Consider the following 23491-nt stretch of genomic DNA (forward strand, 5'->3'; position numbering starts at 1 on the left):
GTTTTTAAAAGCCTTCGGTAGAAAATATACAGTTCTTGGTCATGAAATTTAGCCACATGAAACTATTTTTGCAGCCTAACTGCTCACCTTCTTCTCCAATTGTTTCTTAAGTGCTACAAGCTGCTCAAGGTCATCTTCATGTTGCTGTTGCAGGCGACGGCGTGTAAACTCCAGTTCACGCACAGCCCGCTCATAGCGCTGCTTATACACACTTCCCGATGAGTCCTCCCCTTCACCCTCATCATCTGATCCCAAGCCGTTCACCTCAGCTGCAGATCGCATACACAGCAATTCCATTTCCAGTCGCTCTGAAGTCTGCTGCAGATTCTGCTTCTGATACTGAAAAAGTAATTCGTATGGAACAAGAGCATCAGCAAATTAGTATATTAATGTATCAATAGAACAACTCTTCTTATCAACATTAAAATGAACATTAATGATATGGTATACCTCCTACTAACAACTAGTCAAACAGTCTTCACGGGTGTGCCACCAGTGAGGTTCAACCACCTGATGATGTTGGACAATTGCTCCGAGGAAATATTGTGGGATTTACACGTCATCCGGTGGCACACCCATGAAGACTATTTACAACATATCTGCCGGGAAAACCTGAAGAGTCACAACTAGTCAAACACTTGCAAGAAAAGGTGGTAAAGAAGAAGGAGAAAAGGTGGTAACGAAGAAGGAGAAAAGGTGGTAAAGAAGAAGGAGAAAAGGTGGTAAAGAAGAAGGAGAAAAGGTGGTAAAGAAGAAGGAGAAAAGGTGGTAAAGAAGAAGGAGAAAAGGTGGTAAAGAAGAAGGAGAAAAAGTGGTAAAGAAGAAGGAACACAAGAAACATAATGTTTATTGTGGATATGATCTACAGAACAACTAACTAACTCCCTCACTTAGCAATTGAACTCTTCAGGAGACAAGCAATGAAGTCTGGGTGCAGCTGTTACAACTACTTCTCCCTCCTCATGTAACATTCAATTATCATTCAATTTAGAGGAAAGTGTTGTGAGTGAAATGTATCAGAATATCGGAACAGTGAGTATAATAGAATGTAAACTCAGAAGCTCATACTAGCATATAGATATGCCAAAAAGTTCTCCGCATGTAAGAAATTACACACACACACACACACACACACACACACACACACACACACACACACACACACACACACACACACACATCTAAAAGGAAATTTAGAAACAAATAATTTGTCCTCGGTCACACATATAATATAATGTTCCCCTCTAATTTGTAACAGTTCCTGCCACTTTGTAAAAAGTGGCTTCTTATAATTTGAAAGTTTGCAACTTTTTTTATTTTAAGATATTCTTCAATCCTTGAAATTATTTCTGGTATGCTTTGTCTCTATTGTTGTTACTGTTTAGTTACATTAATGGTAAATGCAGCTTCCCCCCCCCCCCCCCTCACACACACACACACACACACACACACACTCACTCACTCACTCACTCACTCACTCACTCACTCACTCACTCACTCACTCACTCTCTCGTTGCACATCTCTATTCAGTCTGCTTACTAATAGAGCATATTCTGATGCGGCAACTGTAAACCACCCCTGTATATTGTGTTCCATATAGGTTTCCCTTTGTTGCCTTTCCAGTGAAACAAACGAAACTGATTTGAATCACTGATGTAAATTAGGATTCAAGAACTTAAAGACAATTGGTAAAATACTGTAAACAACAATAACATTTTGCAAATGTTTACACCCACATTAAGTTGTATGGTTAGCTAGTGCTCCTCTCAATATATGACAAATGTGATGACCAAAGAAGTGACTTGTGATCAGATAGCATCATTGGGCAGTAATGGCATACGAAAATCAGTACTTGGGTACCGAAAAAAGAGTCATAAGCAAATGTGAGTCAAGTGTATCATACATTATGCCAAGACTTTATCAGCCTCTAGAATTCGGTGTTTCTGATAGAAACGTTCACTGCAAACTGAACAGACAGCAGCATGGCCAAATCACAATCTTCAGACCATTCATCATTTTCAATAATCTTTTAGCATGATAGGTGTCATGTGCGTACAATGAACTGCAACAAAGACTGAAATAGATTAAATGGTCAACCAGTTACCTTCCATCTTTTTCTCATATTTATGATGGCAGACACTTGTAGAAACATACACTATAGTGTCTGCTTGACATTAAAAAATATAGAACATGTCATGTGATTTTGTAGCCCTTAGTTTTCACAGCAGTCCATTAGTCTTCTTGTTACTTTATAAGGACAAATAGTTACCCAGAATTGGTTGTACATTTTATGTGACCAAGTACTTCATATAACACAGTTTTCATTTTCTAAAAAGCGCACCATTTTCCAAGATGACAATTCTCCACTTTGGACAACTAATGCTGTTAAGATATGGTTTCATGGCATCAAATGAACTTTAGTCGCAGAGGAAAAGTAAAGGCATGGCAGTGTAAAATGAATGGAGTTGCTCTACATTTAGAAGACTCTTTAGAGGTCTACCATATCCAACAGTTGTACTAGTGATATAAAAAACAATTATATGAGCTGATATGTATAAATCTGATTTTACAGCAACCAGTAGGGTATTTAAATACAATGTCACTGAGCTAGTGACATGGGCATAAATTTCAAAATAATTATTCACACATAGACATTATTAAGAACATATGTTCAATTTTAGAGCAGAGGAATCAGTGCAGACTCGTGACTGTACTATCACCAATGGAACAAACTGATGCAACACATAACGAATGATACATAATTTTGCTGCTTCCATCAATTTCTTGAATCAAAAATATGTAATAAGATGAGATGAAATTTTTTTAAATGTATCTTACAGAGAAAGAAAAAACAAAGAAAATATGGCACAATTTTATTTTAGTATTGTACCTGGACTTCTGAAAGTTCTTTCTCAAGTCGCAGACGTTCAGCAGTTTCTGCTTCCAAACGCTCTGTAGCAAGTGTTGCTGTTGAGTGCTCTTCAGCCAGGTCTGCTGTCATTTCACTCAGCTGTAATGAAAGATTTTATAAGATTACCACATAAAAAGTATGCAGAAAGGTTTCTCACTGCAGTTTTTACCTTAATGTACGATTTCTAATCAGGATGGCATCTAAATATGCAGGTCAACACTTACAACTACAGTACAAAGAAAATTTATTGAATATTGTGAATAAATGTACAATGGTGTCATAGATAAAAGTTGTAAACGTTCAGTCTGATACAATGTTAATGCATAAATGATTTCCATGTCACAACCCATAACTTTCACATGATATTTGGCTTTATAACAGCTTGAGGGCAGGAGACCCTATCTAGTTTTGTTATATTTGAATGGCATAATCTTTTTATAAGCATAAAATGTTGATAGGAGGTTTCTTTTTCAATTCAATGATGAGTGTTAGTCTGATTAATTAGAAACTTCACTCATAAATGTTAATAAATAAAACAAGCTAACCAACCAAGTGACACTACACAATTATACAAAAATTCCTCAAACATGAACTTAACCAATAACTTTAAAGTAATTAATAGGCCATTTTACTTCTTTCATAAGCAAATACAATTACAATGTCACACTTTAATAATTTTATGTGCCCCCCTCCCCTGCACCATGACATTAATGAAATCAATACTTCTATTCCTCTTTCAATATGTAATTGCAAACAATTTAAACTTACACTCATTTACTATTGCACAGCATGATTTGTAACGAACGAAATCTTATGCATGTAACTTTTATTTCCAAACTAAGACCCTTCTTTGCTATCAAATTTCAATTATTTTCCAAAATTTATGAAATAATATTAATATCTTATGTACCTCGTCTGAACATTTTCTGGGGTCCTTTTGATGCCTTCTCATCCTCATTTCCAATTCCCTACACATGTACAGCAGCAAAACATTAGATATTACTGAAAAATTTGTTACCTTCCAATGTATGAATACCGAGTCACACATTTACATTTTGAAGCAACTAGATCTCCTGAAAAACTGATAGCTTTCACAGAAAACTGGAATAGTAATTTTATTACTCTGTTTTGCATTTTAAAAGTAAGTAACTGTGAAGATAATAGAAGATATTTACTTTCAGCTAAAACAAGAATGTCTTCATGTATTATCAGCTTGGTAGATCAGTGGAGAAGAATTAGTGAGCTATTTATAAACTGTTTCTGACAACCCTGATGATTTTCTCTAAATGCTCTCTTTAAACCAATCTTCTTTGTTAGACTTAAGGAATACCAGAAACAAAGATACTTCGTTTATATAATAATGAAACTTTGCTAATGAACCTAGCATTGATCATCCATAATATTTAAAAAATTACAGTCCACTAATTCAATGATTATGTATTAATACAAATTGTGTCAGACATAGCAAATACCATTCAACTCAACTCAACAAACACTAGCAACAGCAAATTGTTTTTACAAAGTTTCAGTTTTATCCTTGGAATATCTAGCAGCTTATTTTGCAAAGCTCTCAAAAAGTATTACCTGTAATATGAAACCCTCTCTAATAACTGCAGATTATTCAGTTACTTCAATAAACATATAACACTGTGAAGAAGAAAATCAAGTATTAACTATCCAAATGTGGACATGAAAAAATATATATAATTTGTATAATGGGCAACTGTAATATTGGAAACCTCTGTAGCACTATGAAGGTGTCAATAGCAATGCACAAGTAGGTCATTAAAAATACAATTTCCTGCACCTCATCAGCTTCATCCAAAGTCTCATCATCATTTGGCATGCCACCATGATCCGTGTCTCCTTCCGTTATCTTGGCCATGCTGGGGGATCGAGATGTTCTTGACCTGCTGAAGAGCTGAAATCCCTTTATGAGAATGTTCGTAGCACTCTTATTTCTTCCACCATATTTGATCCTACGCTTGTCTTCAGGAAGAGACGCTTGTGAAATATCGTCAGGGTCCTTCCTCCCAAGTCTGCGCCACTCATCCATAACGTGGTCACTCCTACGCAGAAACTCTGAGATCTTGTTAGACAGAGCAGATGACGCTGTCGAGGCATCGAGGTGAGCAGCAACGGGCTTAAATTGCTGGTGTACTGTTTGCTTTTTGCCACCAATTAGAAAACTCAATCCAGCCCCAAACACAACAGGGGACTTTTCTTTCCCCTGAAGTGAGCTCAAATCTACATTGGCACTAGTCTGTGGGAACACTCTCCGAGGCACACTTGAATCTCGGCTGTAGGACCTCCTCGAAAAGGAACTGACTGATGAAACAGACTGGAGGTAAGGAGATTCCGACCTTGAACTAGGAAGAGTAAAATCCGAAGCAACTGATGTTCCTCTTCCATCATGGGATGGGCTGAAAGGTGCACCACCAGGTGATATTCCTCTTGATGGGCTGAATGGTGTCCTACTTGGAGACATCCTGTCCCTCGCATAATTTGGTGGTTCATTAGATAGAGAGCCTTTCCTGGTTGGGCTGAAAATACCAGTAGAAGGTGATCGAACATCCCTGCTTGGACTAAAAGTTCTTTCTCGTTCTCTAATTGGAGAGAACAATTCTCTAGACCCTGAAGTGAGAGAACCTCGTTTAGGCAAAGGTGGCCTCCCAGGTGGCATTCCATTCTGGAGATATGTTGTTGAGTACCCAGTTGAAGCTTTTTCTGGTAGTCCTCCAGTAGTAACTGCTCTTCTTACAGGCTGGATAATTCTCTTGTGAGGAGACAGAAGTGAAGATGCAGGAGAGTATCTCTGGTTATCCACTATTCCAGGACCAAACCGTGAACTTCCAGGAAGCATAATTATTGTTAACGTGATTTACGCACACATTTTTAATTTCTGGTAGTTATGTTTAACTGTTTATATCACCAAACAGAGGTAAATTAATGTCGTCAGAGGGACTGGTTACATTTAGTTGAAATGCACTGCCTATTGTTGTTAAAACACTACAGTTCTGAGAAACTGCCACTCATTATTTGGGGCTACATGGTGCCCAGGCAGCAGCCCGGCACAGACTGAACACTCCCAGCCCAGGCTCCTATGCCTGTGGGCAAGCTGCCAAGCTCAGATGCACTCCGGCACACAAACATCCACCAGGCTAGCAGTTCTCTCTCCGTGAGTCAGAGCAGGAAAAACCAAGTGTGTTTTGGAGAGCAATTTTGAAAAGCGAATCTTGTCAAGACACAGGAAAATGGAAACACTGCTTAATCAGCAAATCTTCCATTTTCTCTCAGAGCTGTTTCCTTATTGGTATAAAGCAGGCAAATCAAATGTCCTGCAAAATTGAGTAAACTTAATTTATTTCAGACAAAAGTTTTGAACCTCTAGAACACATTGTATTTGTTTGTTAAGGAATAAATTATGAGTTAGAGGATGTGGGAAGAATCAGTTTTAGATAAACTGCAACACATAAGTGAAAAACAAATCAGAGAAAAAGTACGAGACAGAGACACACACACACACACACACACACACACACACACACACACACACACACACACACACACACAGAGAGAGAGAGAGAGAGAGAGAGAGAGAGAGAGAGAGAGAGAGAGAGAGATGGCAGTAAATGCATAAAATGTGTGAAAAATTCAATACTCTAGCAGTAAATTAAATGACTCACTCTTAGTCAATTGCAGTTTCTATTATATAACAAAATTCAACTGAGCACACTCATGCATTTCAAATGCACCTGTTCTTGCCTCAAAGAACATGTGCTAAAAGTACGCATCAATATTTGTTATGTGACATCACAACTAACACCACCAACTACAGCTGTCTAATGTAGAAACAACACAGGCATCTCATGGATTTAAAACTGTCAAATAAAGAAGTAAAAGAGTGGTGTGTAACCATTTGTATGGGAGTAACTTAAATCAGTGCAAATGTGTGCAAAAGCACAATTTTTAAGATGTACAAACAGGTTAGCATGGCATTTATCTAACAAGTCTTCCCTGTAAACAAAACTATCAAGTGAGAGGATAACACAAAGAGAAATAGTTTGTCATGTGGACACTTTCTTTATTTTCTATGTCTTTGCAACTATTTTATTACCCTGGTTGTTGTATGAAATGTCAAAGTCAGCAGATGATGTACTCTGTGTATAAACGTTCAGTTTATAACAAAACTCCCCAAGACAACATAATGTATCACTGCTGTCTGATTGCTCCTGTATTTCAGGACACAGCTAGCATACGAGTGAGTATATTTAGCTTTCCCTCAAGGCAAGAGACAACTGTGGCAGATGCCTCTGGCATCATGCCAGAAACTCAGTCTTTCTTCGACAAGACCGGACATTGAAATGGCTACTAAATCAGTTCTAAGTGCTTGCTGACTGGAAGTGACTGGAGTTCCATATACTACTGAGAAAATTACTTGTACAGAAGGAAAAAATTACTCTGAGTACTTGTGCCAGAGCTCATCATGTGCAGCAGGAAAGGTTTTGTGCAGAACTGCAATACACATAGACTGTATCAAACATTCCACTTTTTGAATAAGGAGAAAATACATTCACTAAACACTATGTAGGTTAATAGTTTGAGTCTTTTGATGTTAATAGCCCAATATCATGCAAAATTGCCATTAAAATAAAGAATTTTTTTCCACTCATTTGGAAACTGAATCTTTTTCTTCTTTTGCATACTTTGACAGAAAATAAAACTATGTTGAAAACCATCACAACAATAATTTCCCAACACACACACACACACACACACACACACACACACACACACACACACACACACACACACACACACACACGCGCGCGTTTAAAACCATTATATGAAGTAAAAATTAATGTGAAAATACATGAGTTGACAAAGCTTTTTCTCCACATATGTAGTTGCACATTATGCACAATATGCTAACTGTAATAACTATAATGACTGCATTTATACATTTTACACAAATATTCACATGGTTAAAGTTTACACTTACCTTTGCTTCCAGACGATCTGTATCATGTTTCAAGTGAGTGCGTTCCTGCTCCAACTTCTCTACTTTTGCTCGGAGGGCTTCCAGTTCCTCCTAAAATGAGTTGTCATTTTTAGTAAATGTTCCTGAGTGTAAGGTGAATGTGGATTAAAAAATATAGGTTTCAGTTTGAAGAATTTTTCAACTATTAAATATCACGTGTAAAAGCAGTAAGTGTTTGTTGGTCTTGGATTCTTAATGCCCGACAAAACAAAATGTGTACTCATTACTAAGTCTACTGAACAGAGAACAACCAATCACACGAAAATACCCATTCTTGTCCCATACCTTATAGTCTGAAATCAATCATTGAGAACAATAAATGTTTTTATTAACTAAACTACTGAAATTTTAAAAGTGGAGAAACTAACTCTCAGAAAAACTGAATCACCAAAAATCTCCTCAGAGAGACGTACTTGCCCAGAATAGAACTTAGTAATCACTGTATTGTGAGAAAAAGAGAAAATTCAGTATCATCAGTTATGTGAGAAAGTATATAATGTTTGAAAGTATCATCTTAATTTTATGTAAATCAAGATGTGCTTTCTCTAGTGATCGCTGTGAAAGAACAGAGTGTAGAACGCAGTGCCAATGCACAGGGAACTCTTCTTAAATGTCACAAAGGAGTCCACAGAGCTAAAAACTCTGTGCAGCAGACAAACCATCTTCAACACTGTCACATGCCTCCACTCCATGAGGCACTGTGGAGAGTTTTGGAATTTAATCCAGATCATTGGTGCATAGTCTGGTGGTAAAGAACTTCATGCTATGACCTCTCCTTCCATTTCCAGCCAAATAATGCTTTCTTCCACTATCATGATTGTAATATGCTAACCTTTAGTCAATAACCACTGAACAAGTACCTGTTAGAGGCATCAACTGGAGACTTGCAAGTGTAACAAAATTAACTCACCATATTGGAGGAAGTGCCGAAAAGTGCAGAAAAGAACAATGAAAAAGACTGTTGAAATATTGCACTTTCTTGTTCAAAAGTTTAATATTTTAAATGGTTTTTTTTCCATTGTGCCTGTTTGTCACTCAGTGTTGTCTGTATGTGATAAGTAGCAACCTATCCTTTCCATATTATAGTTATTCAATCCAGGACTTTCCATTGTTTGAAACAGAATTAAAGTAATTTACTGATAAGAAGCCCGAAAGAGCTGATACTATATTATTTCCAGAACACAGTATTTGAATATTAAAAGGTTAAATTTTTTCAGCACTGTTTTGTATAACTACATATGTCATTTAATGGATACAGCCAATTGGTTTCCTATATTAATGATGATGTAAATAAAATAGAAAGAAACTTCCACATGGGAAAAATATATTAAAAACAAAGATTCCCAGACTTACCAAGCGGGAAAGCGCCTATCATCAGCGCTTTCCCGCTTGATAAGTCTTGGAATCTTTGTTTTTAATATAGGTTTCCTATATTACTTATTCTCAGTTAGTTAAAGTATGTAAATCTTTCATCATTCTTTTACTTCTTACTTTTAACATATAATATATGTTTCGCTAAAACCATACCAATATTTTACACGACACGTGGTATGTAGTCCATAACTAGCAGTTTCAAAGGCAATGAGATGTTATGAAAAACTGTACTTCTAAGTTTATTAGCTGCAGTACATGCAAAGCAAAATTTAAGGAAAATCAGCACTTATAATGATTAGCCGTTAATTTCCTTTCTTCTTAAATATATTCTTTGTTACAGACATTCAGCTCCCCCAGTAGTTAATGCTTCCTTCCTGTCTTTAATGCTAGCATTCCTTCATATAAGATGTATTTGGTTACTTCAAATGCTAATAATGCAGAAAAAGGGGGGGGGGGAGGTTCTGTCTGTTTCGGAGTGTGTCACAGAAGCACAGATCTGATAGGACACAAATTTTCACATTTTGATGTGATGACACATAAATGGATCCACATTCTGTGTAGCAGTTTCAAACTTGCCAGCAAAAGTGTCAGCTATTTGAAGCACCTTGCCTCTCCTGCATCTCACCTAGCTAGCAAATTAAAAATAAAAGAAAAAAACTGTGAAACTGGCAATAAAGGATCTTATCTCAAGTCATCTACATTGACTCAGTCATTATCTCATAACTTCTTCACAATACAAAATCTCAATTGATATCTTTACTATGAATTCAGAATCTTGATTTACACACCTTATCATCCTACTTTAAAACACATTGTCCATATTAAATCACAAAAGGTGTGCTTTTGAAGACAATTACAGCAATTTGCTTAGCACTTAATGTTTACGGATCACATTCTCAATTGTTTCTCTAGAGGAGCCTCTACCATGAACCCTACCATTTCATCTTACACTCTCAAAACATGAATAAATGGTAACTAGTTATGATAATATATGCTGTGTACATAAATGGTAGTTCAGTTCAAATAATCCGAAATATCCAAACACTAAACCAAATTAAACAATTTTTCAGTTGATCTCAAAAGTTGCTCTTGTGATATATTATGAAATGTTTGGGTAAAAACCATTGCCAGTTTGTAAATACTATCAAGCTTAAAGGTAGAGCTCAGTAAGAAAATACAAAATCCAAAGGTACAATACAGTGAAACTTGCAGAGGATATTGCATTCCTCATATCTATACTAATGAGCTAAACTTCAAGAGGTTGGGAAGCTGACATATCACCACAAGTGAGGTTTAATGATGAGGTTTCGTTCCTTCAAATAAATTAAAAAGGCCACTAATACCACAACAAAACTATTTGTCAGCAGTGCGTTAAGAAAATCTACGGGAATGTTACATGATCAGTTTTCTACAGAAGTAAGTCTACTTTCCACAAATTTCATTCAGATTTATTTATTTCCTTATTTATTTATTTATTTTGGGCAGGGAGGATAGGATGTGGCAGTATTTGAGAGGAAGGTCTAAGAACAGTACAACAAACAACAACCCCCAGCCACTCACATCTTACAATATAAAATACTGCATGCAATGGAAACAGTTTTGGTGACAACTAACCGTCTTGGCTCTCAGTTCTTCTTCAGTGCGGTGTACATTGAGAAGGGGAGTGACTCGGACCAGAAGTCGCCACCATGGCCAATCACGGATCAACAGAAACTTGCGAACATTGCGCTGTATGCAGCGCACTGCCAGGTCCTGGATCTGTAATTTATGCACAACATTAGCTAAAAGCATTTAGCTATACTTCTAATATAGCATTTTTTCCCAAAGTTAACCATCCAGATTAATTATGAGATTTCTTCCACGCAACACAAATTGTTATTTACAGGGAAACTGACAAAGGAGGAGGACAAAATGGGTAAAAGTGAAACCTTCTGTGGGGTACTCCTAGATATCCTTTTAATGGACACTCTTGTTCATCACTTTTGGCAATTAAATCTTTTACTTATGGCCCTCCCTCTTTTGATTTGTCTCCTCGAGGGAAAGTGGAAGGGTGGGGGTGCTGGCAAACCTATATTTTATAAATCTCGGTTATTTACGTTGTCACCTGGCTTACTATTCCATTTGTGTGAACTATCTCATAATTATTAGATCATTCTGACTTACATTGTACTAATTATGAATGAATATACAACAAATCCAACAATCTGCTAAAGCATTTGCTCTAAGCAACATTAGATTTTAATAAATGTCATGCAGCTGGTAAATCTAACATACACATTACCCTTAATCTTTCATAAAGAATGTGTTTGGACATTGATGATACAACGGGAAGAGAACAGTTACTCTTTTCATAATGAAATGATAATTTTATAGCATCAATATTTTAACACATTACATGTCTGAATAGAAAATAGAAAACAGGAATGAATAATTCAAATAATGGATTATGTTGTCACGCCAATGAATGCTGAAGTGATAAAGCGTGAAAACAGAATAAAAAACATACATTCCTTATATCAGTATTGCTAATTTTCATACTTATAGCTTAGTGGTCAATGTTTATGTCATCATAAGGACAAACATACGCATATTCTGATATGGGAAATAAATGTATTTCAGGGTACCTCTTATCTACATCTAGATCTAAATCTATACCCTGAAAATCACTGTGTAATGGATATTAGTGGGTATTCTCCACTGTTCTAGTTAGTGTGGGTTCTTCCCACTTCATTCACACATGACTCACAGGAACAATGATTGTTTAAATGCCTCTGTGTGTGCTATAATTAATCTAATCTTATCCTCACAATCCCTGCAGAAGCAATATGTAGGAGGTTGTGGTGTATTCCTAGATTCATTGTTTAAAGATGGTTTTTGAAATTTCGTAAATAAACTTTCTTGGGATAGTTTACATCTATTTTGAAGCATCTGCCAGTTCCTAAGTCTAAAGTCATTTTTTTTCCAAACATAGAATATGTTTTTGTTATTTTTCATGGACTATCAGTTTCCATGTTATTGTTTCATTCCATATTTAACAGGATTTACTGTGCTCAACTGAGGAAAAAATTTTAAATGATAGGCAACATTTTAAAACTGTTGTGTTAAGGTACCCATGAAATTGTAGGACTGGTGGATCAAAGGCGATTACAGAAACAGCAAACCTTGAGCTTATGAAGCTTGCGCCGAGCTAAATATCCGCGGCACTGTGCTTGTAGCCTCACAACATGGTCAGTTAGCCGTTCGTCTCGCTGAGCCTCCAATTGTGCAAGAACACCAGAACGGAAGAATATCTGCAAGAAGAGAGTATATCAGTGAGATTAGCCACATTACACAGCTAGTTGGAATGAATCAAGTACATATGTCAAATTGGTAAGCAGCTGAATCTTAAATAAAGGATGAGACAACGTTTACACATAAAGTATTACTTCAGTATTATAGGAAAAGGATATCAAATATACCCTACTTTTGCAGTGGATAGAACAATATAAATGTAATGTGTAATTTTGTCACAGAAGCAAACTTCTATAGAAACTGTTTCTCTCTTGAATTTTATGTTCATAATTTTAAAAAATTACATGGTTTAAAGAGTGAACTTGTCAAGGTACACTATTTTCAACAAGCACAACCACTATGTAATTTTCTCCTTGGAGCATCACACTTCACTATGATAAGTTCATATGAGTTATTGAAATCTTAACTGTAGAAGACAATTAACCTTTTCTGCCATCTCTTAATTATCAAGTGGATTGATCAACTCAAAAATTGTTCATATTGTGTTTATTAAACAAAATTGTAGGACTACCATACCCGTAGTGGAAACCACTGAGTGGTCATGCCTAGCGTGATACTGAGAGACAAGAAATGAAGTCACTTGAAATTCCACAACCCACAAATGGTGATCAATGCAGTCATTAGGCATATTGCCAGCAGGACTGGTGCCATCTGAAGAATTTAGAGTGACAAGGGAAACAAAGCTAGATCATGCAATTAGTACTTAGTGAAAACCATGAAAAAATTACCTCCAGCTCAGTCCTGTAGCGTGAATCTGAAATCTGGCGTCCTGTATATGCACGAACCACTCCAATGCCTCCACCAGGTGCTAGTACGTTGCTATAGTCAGTCTTCTGGTTTTTTATTTTTTCCACTTTTCTTTGTTTTACATCCTCAATAACTTTACTACTTTTCTCCATATTTTTAAAGAGTGGATCCACTTCCTCTTTTGATAACTTTGGAAAACCAGTCCAATAGCCACCACTATGATATAGATGTATTAACCCATACAGTGATTTTTGAGAGTCACTAGACAAGCTTCGTAAATGCCGAAACACATTTCCAACATTTGCTTTATCATCAGTACTATTACTTTTTGAGTCTCCAGTGTCTTCATTTGCATTGAGACTTGTTGAAATTGTCATTTTGTTACCAAGTTTTTCATTTTTGAGAACCAGCTGTTTGACATTTACATTTTTACAATCATCCGTTACATTTTTTTGTGTCAAAACCACATCACTTTTCGGATGTATAGCTTGAGTTTTATCTGTTTTATTATTCAGAGATTCAGTTGAAAAGAAATCACGTTTCAATGTTGATTTTATTGTGACACTACCACCAGCTTTTGCCAGAGGTGAATTCGATCTGACATTTGTAGGCTTATGGTTTCTGTCTTGCATGTGACTTTTCTCTGGAGAGTGTTGACGGAGACCATCACTTCTGGATCTATTTGTTTCTGAGAACACAGTATTCTTACATCTGTCAACAGATTTTGATCTCACAATTTTCTTGTCAGGCTGTGACACCAAGAATACATTTCTAGGAGAGCTCTTACTGCTTAGAACTGCTTCAGAGGTTGTTCTTTTACTTGCCTCACTGGTAGATCTGTTATGATTTGGTTTTGAAGAATAAACTGCATGTTTATCTGACAGTCTTTTCTCTGAATGAGACACTAAATCTTCACACTCCTTTTCCAATTCTTCATATTTCTGTAGCACGCACTGAAGGTCACTTTTACCACACATCACTATGTCTTTTTGGTTATTATTCTTTGTTTGAACATCACCATTGCTAACGGTCACTGAATGGTCACTGAAGACTGGAGGGTTCGGTGAAGGAAGTCTTCTCGGTATTCTACTAGGTAAATGATTGCCATACCGCATGTGACTAAAAGAAAGGTCATTTATGTTGACAGCACTAACAGCACGACTGAGTGATTTGTTCTGCATTGCAGATAATGACGGCCGTGGTGGCAATGGTGGTGCACTTTCTTCATGCCTTACATTTATATTCAGAGCTTCATTTGTTAGTGATGGCTGGCTATACGATCTTGCACGTAACTTGCCCCAGACTGAACTTTTCCCATTGAAACACATCTTTCGTGGGGGCACTGGAGGATGCTGCTGCTCTTGACTTGATGCTACATTATAATTGATGGGAATAACTGTTGGTGAAAATGTCACAGCACCAGAAGCACTACTGGAATCCCCAGGAGGTGCCAGTGCAGTCTTTTCAGTACCACTACTACTGGAGTTTGGCACATAGTTAACAGCAATCACTGTTGACAAATTGTCACAGGAATTGCTCATTCGTGGTGGAGAAATGAGCGGTGATTGCAAATCTGACTTACTAGTCCTCTCCTGAGTCTCTGAAGTTATTTTGATAACAGACTTCAGTTCTGGTTTTGTTGGAATGTGCCCATCATCTCTGCTTTTACTAGTAGTCTGCCAGCAACCTGAAACTGAAGGACCCTTTTTTGTACCACTTGTTTGTTTACCTTGAAATTTCGGCAGAGAGCTGCTGTTATGGGAACTACTTCTTTCTCTCCTAAGTGGATATTTCAGAGTCTTGCTAACAAAAGTATCACCTGTATCATTCAATGTCCCATTTAGAGGCTCACATTTAACTAACACACCTACTTTGTTGTGAGTAATTTTATCCTCAATGCCAGAGACCACTGAGCAAGGTTCCACCGTGTTTGTGCTGATAACAGTGTCAACAACCTTTGACATTAAGTTACCTGCTGGCAATGATAATGACTGTTGTACCTTCTTGGGTTCAGCAGCAACAATTCTGGGGATCCGTACGTTCTTATCTGTCCTAGCAGTGCCATTACTGGCACTCCTCGCAAGAGGGGTTTTTGCAGGAAGGCACCCATTAAGCCGGCCATTATTCAATTTGCTCTTTAACACTGTTCCCCCCTTTTGGCTGTGTGACAAATCCTCATGGGCTTTCTTCACAATATTAAGAGGTCGTGGTGCACAACCATTTTCTAATGTCTTCTTTGCAGACTGTTTAGGATGAGGCAAAGCAGCTGCTGGCATGGCAAATACTGACCTGAGTAATATCAGGCAGTTGTCATTTGCAGCTGTTTACAATATTACAAGGTGCTGACAGTGGGGAACTGACAAGTGAGAAGTATGCTTAGAGACAAAACAAACTTTAGTTGTTCATTCTATCATCACATCACCCAATGTTTGTAAGAAAGCTGAACTGCAATGAGGTGTATAAATCTTGATGGAAATAATACAGCATCTACTGTCCCTAAGCAAATTGTAAGAGTGTTTATTTGAATATTAATGCGAGGAAATATTTTCTCTCTCTTGCAAAAGCCCTTTTCCAGCACTGACAGAATTCAATTTAAACTGTTGACTGTAAAGTTCACTTTAAATGGGATGCCAAATATCCTTCCCTTTACCACTGAACAAGCGATACTTGTCTCTCATAATAAGATGTCTTCTTCGAAAACACTGTGTTGTACACTAACAGCACCTGTCAAACAGAACTGCCACTATAAAAATCAATTTCCAGAAGATGCTCTGTACACCGTTACAACTTCACTGGCACAAAAACTGCAACTGAAGTGTCACTGCAGCAGCAACAGCCCACCACACAGATCTGGCTACTACATGTTGTCTTTTTGCCTCCCTCCCCTCCCACTGCAGCAGAGCGACTGGCCCGGCAGGACGCGGTCCACTGACTCCTGGCCGGCTGGCTGGACTGCCAGACAGAGAGAGACAACAACAACCTGCTGGCCTGCTGGAGGGAGGGGAGGGGCCACTGTCAGGGGAAGGGCAGCCAATGCCAGCAGCTGGAGAAAGCCTCCAGAGTGGCCTGGAAGCCACAGGATGTGTGTCAGCCAGGGGTCACCAACTGCAGGCCAATGTGCTACATCATGGTCAATAGGTGGAGCCCACATACAATCTCACCTCCCACACTGCCTATAACAACTAATTCTTGGGAGGTATGTTCACTGACAGACTGAATCATCTATCACTTGAGTTTGCTTTAAGGTGATTTAAGTGCTGCTTCAGCAGTCTACTACTACTACATTTTATTTCTTTAGTTTTCACTTAGTTTACATTGAATTAATAGTGTTAAGGAAGTTGCTAGAGTATTACATATCAATTAAATTAGACTGTAACTCACTAAGGGTAAAGACAATGTAATTTTCTGATGATGTACAAAAAACCCCACTTCAGAAGCCTACAGATCGGCTTACATTTAATATATATGCAACTTTATCAACTCTGTATAGTTTCCTTCCCTCTTCCATTAGCTATTCTGTGTAGAGAGTTCAAAGCTTAACATCAAATATGAAGTGGAAGATGCTGCTGTTGGTTTTCAGATGGACTTGACCTAGTTAACCAGAGATGAATTCTCACCAAGAGTGTCAGAAATACAGACTTATCAGGCATCGTGTTGTGACATGCTGTATAAAATAGGACCTCCATCCCAATTTCACTGCAGATAGAGAATCCAGCATAAGTGTTAAATTAGGCAATACCCCCTAAAGTCAATTGTACGTATTGTGGCAGGAGCACAGAAGAAAGCTTAGTAACTAATATGATAATATGTTAGTTCAGATTACCATCAGGACCGAGGAGTTCAGAAGTAACTGGTTGCTGTCACTTTGCCGAAGAAATCATTTTGCTTTTGTTTTAACATAACCAAGACAGACCAGGGAAAACACTTTTTGTTGCTATTTAGTGTCTCAACCACAGCAGCCTCATTAATACTAAGAGAAAATTCTCTGTAGTTAATAATGGATAGGACGACAATCAACTATACCTTTATCACTTGGGCTGTATTACTTATCAACAACAGTATTTCAAGTAACTGATAGCCTCATTGTACAACTTCTCTATTCCATTGGTTCAGAATTCAAAGATTGACATGAATGCCTGTATGGACATTAAAAGCATGGGTGTAGTTCCTCATCTTCTGATAATCAGAAAAATTCTACCTCAGCGGTATTCTTAACATTTCCCCTTCCTTTTGACTCATTTCTGGGTAAAATTGTCATTATTGTGTGATTTTCTGGTTAGAAATTCAAGGTTTTCCCCTTTCATTTCACTACAGTAATCTTTTCTATGTCAAAGTTTTGCCTGTCCACCTCATGAAAAAGCAAGACATACTTTTGAGAGACATTCTGTAACAAGTGCACCCATAACCAAAGGCTATGACACAGAATGTAGATATTGTTGCACTGTTATAAATAGTTTTTGGATAAATTTTATGTCCTAGATGGCCAACCTTTCATTTTAATAAGCCCATTTCAGAATGCAAATGTGGTGTCTTAAAACACCGTCGATGGCCTTTTAAACACTTAGGGAGAAGAGGGGGCAGTTACTTCACAGTTCAAGTAACTATCCCAGAATTCATGCGAAGTGAGTAAGGAAAGCAACAAGAAAGAATGGTAGAGTTCAGTATGTAAAAATTTGTTAAAGTCATCAGAGAAGAAATGACATTAAACAGTAAATGGTGATACATGGAGCATATAACAGACCATCACTTTATTGGAGGATGCATTCCAATAATCACCTAAATGATTTAGCAAAAGAACACAGGAAACTCTTACCATTATGCATGTGGCTGAATGAGAATTTGACCTATGTTCCCCTAAAATATAAAACTAGTGCCCATAAGGAATTCTTCATACTGTGGTAGAATGTATACTGTTGCAAAACACTGTCGAATTGAAACCTGAATGAAAATCCACACTGATACCGGGAAATACTATAATGACTGTTATATCCAAGAACAGCCCATGAACTGCCTTACAGTGTTCATCTGTGGAAACTATGTAGAAGTCCTCTAGCATACATTAGTGAACTACCACTCCAAGAGGAAAAATGTTGTGGAGAATGACCCAGCCATAGTTTAGGCTTCATTCTCAGAATCAATCGTTCAATCTGCAACGGAGTGTACAGTGCATGAAACTCCTAACACTGCATTCAGTTTTTATTACTCAAGTATCGAAACCCATATACTTCACTTTTACAAACAGGTCTTTTATCAACAGAGCTGTCTAGGCATGATGGTAAGAGTACTGCCCACCAAAGCTGGGGTCCTGATCTGGGTTGCAGTGTCTTCAACAAGGGCATAGCCAATGAAGGGCAGGTGATGGCAGCTGCAATCCCTTTTGCACTCTGTAAGAGAGAGCAAAGTGTGCTCTACCCAAACCAAATTCCCACACTTACATGCCACATAGACAGATGTATCAATCCAGTGTCAGTTTGAGGAAAGCCAGAAAATTTAATGGGTACTGCCTATAGCAAGTGTACCCTAAGTCATTTGTTATGGAACGTCAAATCTATTTTACTGTTTGCCACTATCTTCTGGTAACTGAAGACTCCCCAATGGTTTTGAGTTTTAAAAGGTTGCAGTAGTGATGTATGTGACTTTTTTCCTTATGTTACCTGCCAATGTAAAAAAAAAAATTCTAAAATTGCGATTGCAGAAATTATTTGTGTTTATTTCAGTGTAATGTGCCACAAATCAAAATAGTGCAGGGGACTGAATGGCGATGTTACAAACTTTCAGGGATGATGGAGAAGAATAAGTGGCCTCGGTCCGGAAATGATCGAGCCTAAAGTTATAAGCGAAGATAATTTTGATACTTCTGACGATGGAATACAAGTAGCAGCAGTGTTGTTGCTAAGACTGTAGGGCAGGGAGCTTTCAGAAGTGGTAGTATTGAACAAAACATTAAAAATGTCTAGTAAACATTGGCTCCTTAAGAGGTATGAGCACATATTCACATTCGCTACAGTGAAACCCATTACTTCTACTCAACAAGAGCCAATTGTACTTATGGTATGCATTTTAGAGCCCATATTTACTCAACTCTTCCTTGTTATGATCCATACAACCTCCTTCAAAATATGAAAACCAATCAGCTTGTAGTAAATGAGGTATTTTTTTCTTGTAGCTTTCAACTCTGTCACTTCTACACCAGTGTCCCTCATCTAAAGTTGATACATTTATCCTTCTCCATCTTCCCTGAAGGTCTATAACATAATGACAGATGCAGTCTGTCATCACAAATATCACCCCAAACTGTTCTCACTAAGGTAAATGCACTGCAGACAGCACATACCTATCTTAACTGCTGCTCCCCCATCAAAGGGGGGCAGCAGTTCAAATCATCGTCCGGCTATCGACATTCAGTTTTCCATAAACTGCTGAAGGCAAATGCCCAGATAGTTCATTTTTATTGACACAGATGTTTCCCCTTCCTATGCTGCCCAAATCTGAGCTCATACACCATTTCTAGTATCTCGATTGTCAACGAGATGTTTGAACCTGAGGTATGAGGGGCAGTTAAATAGAAGCAACAAGAGAGATGGGAAAAAGCAAGTGAACTGTGTATTATTTCATAAATAATCACCACAGCTGTTAATACATTTATCCCACTACGAGACAAGACAGGCACTGCCTTCACGGAAAAAGGTTTGTGGTTGCCTACGGAACCACCATAGCACCCTTATGTGCACATCTTCAGGGCTTTGAATTTCTTTCTTCAGAGCGAAGAAGAAGAAGAAGAAGATTATGATGATGATGAAGAAGAAGAAAGGGACTGTGGAGAATGTGTAAGGGCTTCCCAGCAAAATGTCTGCAGTGTAGTTAAAAGAATGTCAGCAACACTTGAGTGGGCATTAGCCTGCAACAGACTGTTGCCAAGGGTCAACACTGCCAGGAGTTTTGACTCGACAGTGAGCTTCAGTTGTTGTAAAGTGTCCGAGTACTGCTGTACTTGTGCTGCAATGTTCCAGATAGTCAATAAACGGGTTGACAGGTGGCACCATTCTGTTGCCAGATTCTGTTGTTTCAACTGCACTGCAGACATTTCAGTGGGAGGCCCTCACACGTCCTCTATACAGTGTCTATCTCTTCGCATGGGATTTATTTTTAGAACCCAGTAGAAAGGCATTCGTGGCTGTCGATTTGCTTCGGACAGGGGGGTGCGCACCTAGCTAAAATTGTAGTTCCGTAGGCAACTGTGAACATTTGCCCACAGAGGTACTGACTACGTAATCTGACAGTGAGATACATGTATGAACATGTTTTGGAGGTTACTTTTCAAATAATAAAACTTTACTGCATTTTTTTCTTCGTTTGTCTCGTTTTCATTTGAGGGTACCTAGTATTTTCTGATTTCGTCACTCTGAGAAGACGTAGGGATATCAGAAACTAGACGACACAAAGGCGTTTGCAAGCTATATCCTACCGAACAGAAGTCGGCTCACAGCCGCCGTGCCATTTCACCCGCAGCGGCAGCGGAAGCGGGGGCAACTAATTCTGAAAGCAGTCAAGTAGAGGCGCGCACGTGCGGCGAGTACGGATCGAGGCGGAGACCATATGGGACGGCAGAACCGCGACGGCTTGTTGTGAATGCACGGCAGGGGGCAGGTGGCGGCTAATTCGGCAGCGAGAGGGCAGCTTTAGGCGGTAGAAAGTAGCGGCGCGGATTCCTGCGGGCCTGCAGTAACGGTACGGCGGGCTGGAGCCGCGGGTTAAACTGAGCCAGCCGGGCAGCCAGTAGAGGCGCGGGTCGTTCCCCCGGCTGGCGATGCGCCAGGCCGCGCACTGGGGCACAGCTCAGCGCAACACAACACACACAGCCCCCTGCCGGTTCCGGTCGCGCACGGCGGCCGCTTCCGCGGGCCGGCCACGGCTGCCCACATTCCGCGGAAAAACAGCAGCCTTCCCCACTGGCCTACCTACGCTGGGCGCACGCGATACATACCAAACGACCGCTTTTATCTCCCGACTTCCACCTCTACGGGGCAATTCAAACTGAATACAGCGATTACAAACGACTGTTGTTGTTGTGGTCTTCAGTCCTGAGACTGGTTTGATGCAGCTCTCCATGCTACTCTATCCTGTGCAAGCTTCTTCATCTCCCAGTACCTGCTGCAACCTACATCCTCCTGAATCTATTGTATTCATCTCTTGGTCTCCCTCCACGCTGACCTCCAATACTACATTGGTGATCCCTCGATGTCTCAGAACATGTCCTACCAACCGATCAGATTAGATTAGATTAGATTAGATTAGATTAGATTAGATTAATACTTGTTCCATAGATCATGAATACGACACTTCGTAATGATGTGGAACGTGTCAGGTTAATGAAAGATGTCTGTACAAGATATTACATTACACAAAATATTGCACGATACTAATGCTTAAGTTAGTTTTTTCCCCTCCCTTATTTTATATCTAAAAATTCAGCCAATGAGTAGAAGGAGGTGTCATCTAGAAATTCTTTTAATTTATTTTTAAATGTTGGTTGACTATCTGTCAGACTTTTGATGCTGTTTGGTAGGTGACCAAAGACTTCTGTGCCGAAGTCAAGTTGTGCCACAAGCTCCTCCTCTCCTCAACTCTATTCAATACCTCCTCATTAGTTATGTGATCAACACATCTAATCTTCAGCATTCTTCTGTAGCACCACATTTCGAAAACTTCTATTCTCTTCTTGTCTAAGCTATTTATCGTCCACGTTTCACTTCCATACATGGCTACACTCCATACAAATACTTGCAGAAACGACTTCCTGACGCTTAAATCAATACTCGATGTTAACAAATTTCTCTTCTTAAGAAACGCTTTCCTTGCCATTGCCACTCTACATAACAGGGCCTCCACCAGCTTGAACAGTCCCCTGCTAACATGCATGCTCTATGGATTCATCAGCTTGTCTGCATACCCGTACACGTCCACACGCTCGATACAATTTGAAACGAGACTCGTCCGACCAGGCAACATGTTTCCAGTCATCAACAGTCCATTGTCGGTGTTGACGGGCCCAGGCGAGGCGTAAAGCTTTGTGTCGTTCAGTCATCAATGGTACACGAGTAGGCCTTAGATTCCGAAAGCCACACCGATGATGTTTCGTTGAATGGTTCGCTCGCTGATACTTGTTGATGGCCCAGCATTGAAACCTGCAGCAATCTGCGCAAGGGTTGCGTTTCTGTCACGTTTAACGATTCTCTTCAGTCGTCGTGGGTTCCGTTCTTACGGGATCATTTTCCCACCGCAGCGATATCGAATATTTGATGTTTTACCGGATTACTGATATACACTCGTGACCTGGTCCTACGGGAGAATCCCCATCGCTACCTCGGAGATGCTGTGTCCCATCGCTCGTGCGCCGACTGTAACACCACGTTCGAAGTCACTTAAATCTCTATAATCTCCCATTTGTAGCAATAGTAACGTATCTAACAACAGCGCCAGACACTTCTTGTCTTATTACACGCGTTGCCGACCACAGCGCCTTATTCTGCCTGTTCACATACCTCTGCATTTGAATACGCATACCTATACCAGTTTCTTTGGCGCTTCAGTGTATAACGAGAGCACTGCTGTTGCTTTTATTCTTCCTCAGTAGACAAGCGAAACTATTTTCTCTTTTCTGTTGAAGATTCAGTGTCCAGTAAAATGTAGTAATTCTATCAGTCAAAACTTCTTGGGGCTGATCACACATTCCAGATGAGACTCGTATCTGAACAATAGTGTCTCCCGCCAAGGACGGGTGTCTGCAGAGAGATTTCGCCTGATTTCAAGCAAAACCCACGTAACATAACTGTCATGCATTTCCATATTTATGACTGCAGGGACGATGAGCACGCTCCTGCAGCGTTTTCCTGTGATGTTCATTTCTGCTCAAGTGAACCGCTGGCTATGAAGACAATATTTTGGCACAGACAGAGAGCTGCAGGCCAACGTGGGAAACTGTCGGAAAGCACAGGCGGCTGGCATTTATGACGAGGATAATGGGAAGTCGGTAAAACGCTAAGACAGACTTCTAAGTCTAAGACAGACTTCTAAGTCAGAGCAGTGACTATGTAGAAAATTACCTGGAAGCTGTAGGTTACAAATA

At 39.0% G+C, this 23491-nt stretch overlaps 1 protein-coding gene across 2 annotated transcripts in view; it reads right to left on the bottom strand.

The window, feature by feature from the left end:
• LOC126284715 (unconventional myosin-XVIIIa) overlaps window positions 1–23491 on the bottom strand; it is a 1203577-nt gene that overhangs the window by 34819 nt on the left and 1145267 nt on the right. For both annotated transcript variants that reach the window (XM_049983847.1, XM_049983846.1), the window contains 5 exons: window positions 12489–12617; window positions 10942–11085; window positions 7915–8004; window positions 2892–3011; window positions 88–339 (listed from right to left, as the gene is read on the bottom strand). In XM_049983847.1, coding sequence (XP_049839804.1) covers window positions 88–339; window positions 2892–3011; window positions 7915–8004; window positions 10942–11085; window positions 12489–12617 — 735 coding nt within the window. The remainder of the gene's footprint in view (window positions 1–87; window positions 340–2891; window positions 3012–7914; window positions 8005–10941; window positions 11086–12488; window positions 12618–23491) is intronic.

The sequence above is a fragment of the Schistocerca gregaria genome, chromosome 8 (genome assembly GCF_023897955.1).
Source record: "Schistocerca gregaria isolate iqSchGreg1 chromosome 8, iqSchGreg1.2, whole genome shotgun sequence".
In the NCBI taxonomy this organism is placed as follows: domain Eukaryota; kingdom Metazoa; phylum Arthropoda; class Insecta; order Orthoptera; family Acrididae; genus Schistocerca; species Schistocerca gregaria.